Source organism: Fulmarus glacialis, unplaced genomic scaffold, assembly GCF_000690835.1.
Source record: "Fulmarus glacialis isolate BGI_N327 unplaced genomic scaffold, ASM69083v1 scaffold35444, whole genome shotgun sequence".
Taxonomy (NCBI): Eukaryota; Metazoa; Chordata; class Aves; order Procellariiformes; family Procellariidae; genus Fulmarus; species Fulmarus glacialis.
Genome location: NW_009209317.1, coordinates 1 through 10,837, shown reverse-complemented (window position 1 = coordinate 10,837; position 10,837 = coordinate 1). Strand labels below are relative to the sequence as shown.

Below are 10,837 nucleotides of genomic sequence, written 5' to 3'. Positions count from 1 at the left end.
CCGCGACTCTCCCCGCTGGGCGCTGGGGAAGGGCGAGTTACCGCCCGGCTCTGAGCGGAAAGGGACGGGTGAGGTGCCGGCCGCGAGCACGCCGCCGCGCTAACACCCATCCCGTGCTGGAAGTCGTTAAACGTTGCGAGCAAACGGCTCCGAGAGACCGATTGCGAGGGAGAAACCTTGGTTTAGATAACCGCTTCGGTCTCGTTCTGCACCTCGTTTTGTCAGTAGCTTAATGCTTCTCTCGGAAGGTCGATTCTTTAAAGAGTCAGCACCGCTCTTTGCTGGCAAAGAGGGTTTGGGTCTGCACAGGCTTCAGCAGCCCCACGGCTTCGCGGGCGTCTTTACATATGTTCAGTGGTTTATTCCAACTGAAAACGGCAAATTGACTTTCCTTTTTCTACCAGATGAGATTTGTGCACCAACTAAGCTGCACGCCTTCCGACTTAAACCTGGAACCCAACTAATTAATTATTGTATTATTTTAATAACGTTAGAGGCCACCTAATGGTGTCCTTCAGGGTTCCAGAATTAAACAGCAGATCGGCTGAATTTAAAAATGAAAACTGTAACTGAAGCAGCAGCTGACGACCACGTATAAAGTCAAAGGCTGCACTTTATATCTTTTATCCTGCATCCTGCAAGGTTTATTGCTTTAACCCGCATCCTGCAAGCAGGGTTAATTGCTTTACGACAGGCTGTTTGTTTCAGACGTATTTCCCTTGCGACAGACGCCGGGTCGGTGAACCCGTAGGAGCTTACCTCACTGCTCGGCCCCACGCGAGGGGTTTATCCTCACCACGAGCCGAAAGTAACCGAGGGGGGGGCTGCCGTCCCCGCGCGTCAGAGGCACTCACCGTCCAGCCTGAGGTATTTGAATCCACGATAAGCAAAATAATCTTCCATGATGGTCATGAGGGAGGTCATCTGGCAGAAGAGCAGCACCTTGTGGTTGGTGGCTCGCAGTTTGGGGAGAATTCTGTCGAGGAGCTCAAATTTGCCCGAGGCACGGTACAGATCCAGTCTGGGAGGGAAGAGAAGAGGGAAATAAGGATTTGATGCTAAAAACACAGCGTCCCCCTCGCGTAAGGATTATCCGTGCTCACGACAGTATCGCCCGCTCATTTACCACGCACCGATAAACCATTTCACAAGGAAAAGACGCAAATATCCCCACTTGCTATAACTCTAAAATACCCTACTTACCCTTGCACGATACCTCCCGTGAACCCCAAGTGCTCGGAAAAGGATTCCTGCGATCAGAAAGAGAAACGTCGTCAGAAACTGTCCTCGCACGCAAATAAATCCAACAAAGTCCTGGAACCGGCCTAGAAGAGAACTGGCCCTCGGGGCCGGGCAGGGAGGACCAGCGACGGGCAGGGAGGACCGGCGACGGCAGAGATCCCGCTGCCGAAGCGCCTCGGGAAGCAGGCGCAGGAATGGAGCGATTTTAAAAGGGCTGCCTGCTCTTTTTAGGCGATATGGCTTCACCGAGCTCGCTTGAACAGATTTCAGGCCGTTTTGGGTGGCAAAAAGGAGCGTTTCGAAGGAAGCCTGATGGGCACAGTGCCGCGCCGAGGGCTGACGTTCGGCTGGCCGAGCAGCCGGGTGGTTAACGCTCGGTCCGTGCCGCAGCCACAAGAGCCATTTGGTTTATCTCCGTTTAGGAGGGGGACGGAACAGTTTTTCCACGTTTCCAGAGAGCGTGCGATGACCGCGCGTGCCAGCCCTGAGCCCACGTTACCTCTATATGCTGAAACATGTAGGGGTGGTTACAGATCTTCCGCAGCTGCATGATCGTGTTCATTAAGGTTTTCGTACCGCCTTTACCCTGCGCAAACGAGACAGGAAATTAGAAACGTGAATTTAAGTTTACTGACTGCGATAGCTATCCGGGTGTTCCTGAGGAATATTCTGGGAGTATTTAGATGGGGGTTCACAGCCCCGAGGCTTCAGCACTGCCCAGATCTAGCTGGAGCTGTGTCTAGAGGCACTGGACCCACAGCGGGACTGCCTGGGCGGGCAGCCAGGCTCACCCCAGTCAGCAAGGGGAGAAGTTCAAGGTTTTAATATAGATGTTAAAGTCACCTTGAGGAGTTTAAGGACCAAAGGCTGCTAGAGAGCCAGCTGCTTTGGGGGAGCGGAGCTGAAGAACAAGGAATTTTTCACCTCCAGCTTTTAGTTCAGACCAAAATGTCTTTTTAAATTTTTTTTTTTTTTCTAATTAATTTGACTTTCTGATCAGTTGGAAAAGCAGGTCGGAGGCCTCCGTGGGTGGATTACACCCACCACAATCCTCACGGCTCGCCTCGGGGGTTCGCGCTGGGGCCAAGCTCGACCCACCCCCCCGCGCGGGGCCTTGGCCCACTGCTCTGAGCCCCCCAGGACTCCTTGTTTTGCTCATAAAAGGGGTTTTTGCTCTATCTGTTGATGCAACAACTGGGGACAGAACAGACACCCCCATCCCCGGAGGCGTTTCCAGCCCCGTTCCGACAACGGAGCAACGCGCCAAAGAGCAGGGACTTGGGTGGCCAGACCTTTTTGTCCTTCTCGGAGCCATCCGTGAGCAGCACCCCCTTGGCCTGCATGTGCCTGTAGAGGACCCTCTGCAGGGCGGACATGTCACACTTGATCACGTACTCCACCTGCAAGGACCGAGGAGAGGTTAATTCCCGAGGCGATGCCAGCGAGCACCTCCAAAACCCTGATCCTTGGGAAGCGTGGCACAAATTCATCCACTTCTAAAGCCCGGGGAGACCCCGAGTCCCCCGATCTCGGATGAATCAACCCAGCCACCTCTTCATGGAGCTGAATAAAGCCCCACAAACACAGGGGGAAGAGCTGGACAGTTTCTCCCGGCCGTTACCTTTTCAGGCAGCTGCGCTTCTACTTCCTTCTTCAGCCTCCGCAGCAGGAAGGGGCGCAGCACTTTGTGCAAACGCCGAATGATCAGGATGGTTTCTTCTTCGTTCAGGTCCACCTGCGTCACCGGGAAAGGGAACCGTTACACAAGGACGCCTGGAAGTTCCCTTCCTCAGCGTCCCTCAACGGCAGCAAGATTCCCAGGGTCAGGGTAAAGCATCGCTCCGCGTGCGACGAAACCGGGATACCGAAAGTCTCTTCGATGTAATCATCGCAATCTGAGGTTTCTGCACTGATTTTTTTGTTGTTGTTTTAAAAGTTCAGGCTCACTTATCTTCCCCCGGTGGCCTGATAACCTGCTCTGCAAAACCTCAGCTGCTGCGACTCAACAGGCGTCACTTCAAACAGCTCCAGAGCCATGAACGGCACCGACAGCAGCTTCGCGCTTTGAGAATTACACTAGCGAGAGCCCAACCGGCTTCTCCCGCCGGCGCTCAGCGATGGGAGAACCGTCTACCCACCTTCATTTCCAGTACTCAATTAACGCTCCCTATTTTCCAGCCTTCCAGTAAAACCCGTCCCAAAGAAGTTACATTTTACAGGTGCTCTGCACCTTGCGAGTGGAAATTAAGAGATTTTTGGGAGCGTTTACAAACACAAGCTACCCAAAACGCCCGGCGGCTGACGGCAGCCCTGACCCCCCAGCTGCAACGGTCACCAGCCGGCTTCCCGCCGTACCTTTTCTCCCGTCATGGCAAAAGGAGCGTTAAACCACTGCTCGAACGTGCTACAGCTCTTGAAGATGGTCGGCAGGAGGAAATTGAGGAGGGCCCACAGCTCCGGGAGCTTGTTTTGCAGCGGGGTTCCCGTCAGCAGCAAACGACGCGGAGCCACGTAGTGCGTGTTGAGGACCTGGGTGAGCTTGCAGTGGTGGTTCTTCATTCTGTGGCCCTCGTCCACGATCATGTACTTCCAGCGGATCTGCGGGAAGGAGAAGGGAGGTGTGGGCAAGGGACGGCGGCCCTCTCCACCGCAGCTATGACTGGAGAATCCCACCAACAACCCTTGGTAGACCCGGGCCTCCGGAGGCGCCCAGGAGAGATCCAAGCTAGCCGGGATCATGGAAACCCACTCTAACTTCTCCTGAGGTCCTCCTTGGGAGCTGCTCCCATCAGGAGCGCTTTGTGTCTCTGGCTCAGAGACGGACACGGAAGGAGTGGGGGGAAAAAGGAAGAACGCTAATGCCAAACAGCTGACAGAGACCGCTGCCAGCTTTGGGGAATTTCAGTATTTCTTGAGATTTTTGGCCATTAATCAAACCGTGTTTATCTCTCCACAATACAAAGGGAGAAGAGAAGACGGTTCCCTTGGAAGCCTTGCCGAGGTGAGACACATCAGCTTCAACGCATCTTACAATCCAGGCAGACCCCGGTCACCGAGGTAAGCGGTGCTGCAGAACTAATTCCAAGCGCAATTAAACCCGTTAAACCCAGGGTTTTGACTTGGCGCGTTGTCTGCCTGCTTTTGAATCAGCACAACCTTTCCAACCCCGGGGAAGCCTCAACATTTGATCTTCACCCTGTGGCTGCTGGCTAAGTACGGGAAAAACCCTCCTCAGAAGGGCAATGACGATCTTGTAGGGGTTCTAATAAATATTCATTGTCCTGTGAATTGCTTTATTAAAAGGGAAAAAAAATATTTGCTGTATCACAGGATATGCAGCCAAAAATAACAAGAAAGCCACATCAGTTCTAGCTGCTGAGGGTAAGCAGCAGCTCCTCGCCTCCTGCCACGTGACGACGAAAGACTCCAGAGATAAAAATCTCACTTAAAACGGCAGGATTTTTCTGACAGGGACTGTCTCGGTGACGTCTGCGCAGTGCCCACGAGCGCAGCGAGGACGGGCGATCCTCCTGCCGCAGCCCAAATAACACCGAAGAGGGAGCCGCTGTTGCCTGCTGCTGGCAGGACTCACCTTGGCCAGGATGTGCTTATCTTTGATGATATATTCGTAAGTAGTCAGCAAGACATTGAATTTCCCACTTCGGAGCTGAGGTACGAATGCCCGTCTTGCTGCTGGAGAGCCCTGGAGAAAGAATATCAAAGAGAAACGTTAAAGCAGAACGTGATTTCCAGGAGAAAAGAGGTGGTGTAGGAGTAGTTATTATCCACTCGGAACAATTCTTCCAGTTACAGAAAGGCAGCGAGAACATTTGTGCAGACGGTAGCAGCTGGATTCCTTCTGCCGTTAAGGAATGAAAAACAAATGTGGATTTCATCGATTTAGCGCCAGGAAGCGTCCCAGCTTCCTTGGGATAATGGAAATATTGTTCGACTGGAAGGAGGAAAAGGCAAACTGGCATCCAAGGAGTCCTCACGAAACGAGCGGCCGAAGGAGCCCGGTAGGCGCGTGTAAGAATAACGCCGGTACTTGCCTTGTATGAGACCTTCACCACAGAAGGAGCCCATTTGTCAAACTCATACGCCCAATTCGACAGAGTTCTGGAAAAAAAACAAACAGAAAGAGAAACGGTAAAACTGGCCCTTGCGCAACGGGGAATCACACCGCAGAGGCTTGGAGCCGGCACCGACACCAGGCCAAGCGTTTTCTGTGCTGTGCAGGGCTGGGAGGGGGTGACAAATTCAGGCAGCGCACTTACGAGAGAGGTACTATAATGAGGAAGGGTCCGTTGATCCGTTTGTGCTCCATGAGGTATGTGATTAAAGCGATGGTCTGGATGGTTTTGCCCAGACCCATTTCATCTGCCAGGATGCCGTTCAGGTTGTTGTTGTACAAGGACACCAGCCACTCCAAACCTTTGATCTACGGGGAAAAAGGAGGGATCAAAAAAAAAGAAATCAGACTGCAGACAGAGGAGTCGCGTATCAGATGTGCTAACGACCTGCGCGCTCCACCCCCCATCTTATGCATTATGTAGCTGAACGCCCTATACGCTATTAAAGATCTCACGTTAATTATTTAAAGCCAGCCACTGGCATTAATGTATTCCTCTCCTCTCAGGACCACGGACACACGCAGAGAGCTGACGTTCTTTGTTTTAAGCAGCGAGCGAGCCTGGCTCATTATCTCGCACCAGACGCGCTGGCTCTGCCCTCAGCTCCCGGTTCTTGCCACAGGAGCGTCTCGGCACAGCCCAAATCTCAGCGTCTCCCGCCGAAACCTCCCGGCAGCGCCGCCAGAAACGGCGTGGGCACGTACGGCCCGGCCGTACGGTGCGGCAGGCGTTCCCTTCCGCTGCCTCTCACCTGGTACTGCTTGAGGACTCCATTGACCATCAGCGTGGACTGCTTGTCCACCCTCTCGGTGACGGCGTGGGCCACGGCGTAGTACGACTGCAGGCCCCTCGCCAGAGCTTGAGACACCCCGTATTCGTCATCAACGTCTTGCTTAGCGTTCCTGGGGGGGAAACGGGGGGAAAAAAAAAAAAATGGAGATAAGAAAGGTGATCCCTTTGGAGATACAGGTCAAGAATCTCCTGGGCAGCCCCATCAGTCCCGGGGTGGTTAATTCTCCCAGTATGTGCCAAATTAGGTCTCATTTTGGAAAAACTGCTCTCAAAAACCGGGAGCAGACTAAATACCGCCCGCCGCATTTCGCTCCTTTGACACAAAGCACACGAGATTCACAAAAGTGACTCGGAAACAGAAGAGAGCACGCCACGAGAGCAGGTTAAGAGGCAGGGCTCACTCGATAATGTGTCTGGCATCCACTTCTGAGACATCGTCGCTGTCTGGATCGGGGATCTTTTTCTTCTCCTCCACAGGCAGGGCAGGCTGAGCAGGTTGCGGTTGCTCCTCTTCCTCCTCCTGCCAGGAGACACAAAGCGCACCCTTCTGAGCACAAAGCCGCTTATTTTTGTTTATACAATGGAAACGGCAGCAAAACCTGCTCGGCCGCGCCCAGGAGTGACCCAGCCTGTGGACAACGACGGCTCTGAAAACCCCAGGGGAAGCACTCGCTGCCCCAGGAGCTCGCAGACCAAGACTCTGCCTGCACGGCCGCGTCCGCTAACGAAGACAGAGGCTACCAGAAGCAGAGTCTACGCTGTTTGCTTCTGAACATCCAAAGAGTTAGGTGAGAAACATTTGGGAAGAAAACCGGGCAGCTAACGGAAGGAGCTCGCCATCTCCTCGCTGCCCCTGGCTTTCTTTACATGGGTTTTTTTTGGCTTATTCTAAATACACTTATTGGAGCTGACTGACACAGATCTGCGCTGGAAAAAGTAATTGTTGAGATGAGCTTAGAGCAGTGCATACGGCTGTTTCCTGTTCTCTCAAAAATATTTAAAATGTGAAAGCGTAAGGAAGACTGGTGGGATTTCTCCTTACCTCCTCCTCCTCTTCTGACCCACTTTCTTCACTGTCAGATCTTGGAGCTACTTCATATCTAATTAAATACAAATATTAATATTTAATTGCAAATCTGCTACCAACAGCACTCTCTACACAGCACGAGATCAGCATAGTTCTAGAAACCCTTGCGTTAAAACTTGGGTTTTGTTATCAGTATTAGTTTTGGTTTTTTTTTTAAATAAAATGCTTATTCATTTATTTTTCCCCTCACTTAGTTCAAGTTTTCACACACGCCCTCGGGAAAGCGTATGAGCCCGAGAGCCTGCGTCCGGGACCACCCACCAAACCTCCGGCAAGCCTTTCCCACATAATTTTAGAGGCTGCATAGAGGGAGGCTGATGAAATCTTTCCTTCCCGATCCGCAAGCCCCACTGCTTCCAGCTCCCTGCGCTTCCCGAGGTTTGGGCCCGGGCCAAGCGCTTTCCTCCCCGCCGATCCAGCCCTGAACGGCGATCCCAGCCCCCCGAACAGCACCGCTACAGGCACGATCCCAGCGCGCGGCCGGAGCTCCCTATTCCCCTTCGAGCTCCGGATCAGAGGCACAGGGTCCCAGAGAAAATCTCCCGTCGTCGCCTCCCCGGGACTTACCCGGGGTTCATCTCCAGCCAGGCTTCGAGCTGGCCTGCCTTCGGGGCATCGGTGCCGGTGAGGATCTTGCCGCTCTCCACGTGGATCACTTTGACAGGGAGGTCACTCATTTGGCTCGTCTCGTCCAGCGGCTAAGGAATCAAAGTCAGGCTGCGGGTCAGTATTTTGCTTTTTCTGCCTCGAAACAGAGCTTGCGTTTACATCAACATCTAGCGCTTCGACCAAACCCACCCCAGGACCACCGCAACGACCACTGGGAAGAACAAAATGGCCGACTGCTTGAAATAGCACGTCACCAGAGGACAGGCAAAGCTCGAGAGCTGACAAGATTTAACATTTTCCTTTGAAAAATGAATGTAGACATTAAGAATCTTTGTGTGGGAAGGCACGTTCAGATGCCAAACTTCATTCATACAGGAACAATTCATTTGAAATATCACTCAAACGCTCTTCTGCTCGCAGGGGGGGTCTGCAAAGCGCCGAGCGCACGAAGTTCAATGCACAGGGTCGATCCCGGTGCATCGCTGGGGCCGCTCGCACGTGCAGAGTTACGGATCCCTCGTAGGTGACACGAATCCCAACCCGACTGACCTGCCCAAGCTCAGATGCGCTGGGGAGGAAACCAAGCCCTCCCCTGCGGCAGGTCTAGAGCCTGCCTGAGAAAACTATTCCCGTCGATGATGGGCAGAGAGATCTCTCTTTCCATCCTGGTGCAAGTTCTATTTTAGGAAATCTCAGTTTAGCCGCCCGCTGCGTTAGATCTCATCATCGTAGTCGGCCTTGCAGCGGGGAGGATTGTAACGGGCCCTCTCAGCAAGGCTGACGCTTCCTACCCTACTTGGCACGGCATAAAATAAGATTATTGGGCTTACTTCGCCATCTGGTCCGATCGCCGGAGTCTGCCCTTCCGCGTTCTCTGCCTTCTGGAAGAGGAGGAAGATGGTTGTTAGCGACCCAGTGCCGAAGGAAACGACAAAACCGGCGCCTCCGCAAAGACGTCATTCCAGCTCCCCGCGAAGCTTCGCTTTCAACTCACCTTCTTTTTCTTTTTCTTCTTCTTCTCCTTGGCCACCTGGGCGGCCTTGTGCTGCCGCACCAGCTCCGTCAGGTTGGCTACGTACTCGTCCGTCTGCTGCAGCAGGTAGGCCAAGCGCTTGTCCTTCTTCTGATCGATGAGCTTGCGGTATCCTTCCTCATCTTCAGCCTAGGGAAAGGAGGATCGTTGACACCCTGCTAAGCGAGATGAGCCCTCTGTGCGCACCCTGAACGCGTAACAGCTCGTCACACACAGGCGATACATCACACGCACGCATACAAACCGCTTCCCGTGCCGCTGCTTACCATCAAACGGCGCATTCTCTCCTTCTCGATCCTCTCGTTTTCCTTCTTCTGCTCGCGCTCCGTGTTGGCGTGGTAAGTAGCCACCGCCTTGGTCAGCTTTTGAATTTTGCCTGTGACGGAGCGATGGTATTCCTTGAAATCTTTAGCGTGCTGGAGAATGCTATTGAGGTATTCCTGCGGGGGAAAGGAAACGGCAAACAGGCAGCGTCAGGACTCGTGCACTTAAGTGTTCTGCTAAGTTAATACATCTAACAGCGTAAGTTAAGTGAGATTGACTCCTCTTATATTTAATAGAATAGAATATTTTGGTTGGAAGGGATCTACAACCATTGTCTAGTCCAGAATATTTTGGTTGGAAGGGATCTACAACCATCATCTAGAACAAACGACGTTCATCTAGACCAAACGACGTTCATCTAGACCAAACGACGTTCATCTAGACCAAACGACGTTCATCTAGACCAAAGAGGATCTTTCTCTAATCCCCTAAAAAAAGGGAATTCCCTAAAAAAGTTCAGCCCGGCCAACTCCAGCTGCCCAACTCCTCCGGTGCCCCTGAAAACGGCGCGTGCAGCACGTCGCAGCTGACCTGGTGCTTCTGCCTGCGTTTCCGTTCTTGCTCAATCTTCTGCTGCTTCTCCAGCTTCTCGGTGATGCGAGCCTCGCGCAGGGACTGCCGCTTGCTGCGCTTGTACGCCTTGGCGTTCAGGGCCGTTTCCAAGGCCGTGTCTCGCCTCATGCACACCACGACTTCCTGACGCAGCTTTTTGGAGAGATTCAGATTAAAAAAAAAAAAAAAAAAAAGGAATTAATTCCACGGGCGATGCTGCAAAATATTACAACAGTGCGAGTTTCGTGCCGCCCGCAGCTCCCACACACAGCGAGTTAATAAACCAGATTTCCTTTGACAGACAACCTACCTGTCGCTGAAAATTAAGCAGCCTTAGTGCTTTAAGTTCAATGGTAGCTTTGGTTCTCAGGTCACCAGCCAGGGAGCCAGGAAGGTTTTCCAGCTCTTGGATTCTGTGAGCAATGCGAGCTTGCAGCCTGTAGAGGAAGGAGACGGGATTTCACGGCAGGCAGGGACCAGCACAACGAATTCACTTTCGCTCCTCTCCTGACGAGGAGCTATCAAGTACAGCTCTGGTCCGTGGAGGCCTTATCTCAAGCGAGATGGAGGCTTTTGGCAGCTGAGCGGCTGCTCGGCGTCTGGAGTTTTAACTCTGTTTTAATCGATTGGCACAGCAGAGACGCTCCCCCCCCAGCAGACAGGCACCCACGGTCTTTAATAAAATGTCAGCGGTGACAATCCCTGGAAAGCAGGAGGGACGAGATTTCGGGAGGTGCCTTGAGAAGCTCCAAGGAAAACGTACACCCCCTTGTCCCTCCAGATCTCTGCACGTCGCACGTTAATAAGAGGTAAAACAGGCCGGGGAATCGTTAAGGTACGCCTCAAGAGGACGAAAGTACCGGTGGTGGTGGGAGGAAAGCGAAGAGGGAGCCACTCCAGACCCCGGAGCACGGCACGGCCCCTACCTGTACTCCCTCTCCTGCAGGATTTCCACCGGATCGAGTCCTCTGGGTTTCTGGATGGGCGTGATCCGGTTCTGCTTCTGGTGGAGCTGCACCATGGGGGCCGGCTGGGCCGGCTGCCCGGGAGACTGCGTCTGGGGCG

General features: G+C 53.1%; 1 protein-coding gene across 1 annotated transcript; it reads right to left on the bottom strand.

The window, feature by feature from the left end:
* Positions 1 to 854: 854 nt before the first annotated feature.
* On the bottom strand, positions 855 to 10,832 carry LOC104069423 (transcription activator BRG1; the record flags this gene model as incomplete). The annotated part of the gene is made up of 19 exons (XM_009576786.1): positions 855 to 1,021; positions 1,204 to 1,250; positions 1,742 to 1,828; positions 2,535 to 2,642; positions 2,864 to 2,977; positions 3,598 to 3,840; positions 4,835 to 4,945; positions 5,295 to 5,361; positions 5,520 to 5,683; positions 6,127 to 6,277; positions 6,569 to 6,687; positions 7,210 to 7,267; positions 7,822 to 7,952; positions 8,694 to 8,744; positions 8,858 to 9,025; positions 9,163 to 9,336; positions 9,752 to 9,925; positions 10,083 to 10,209; positions 10,699 to 10,832. Coding segments are annotated over 19 exons (2,395 nt in total), but the record flags the coding sequence as incomplete, so codon positions are not given.
* Between the last annotated feature and the right edge of the window lie 5 nt (positions 10,833 to 10,837).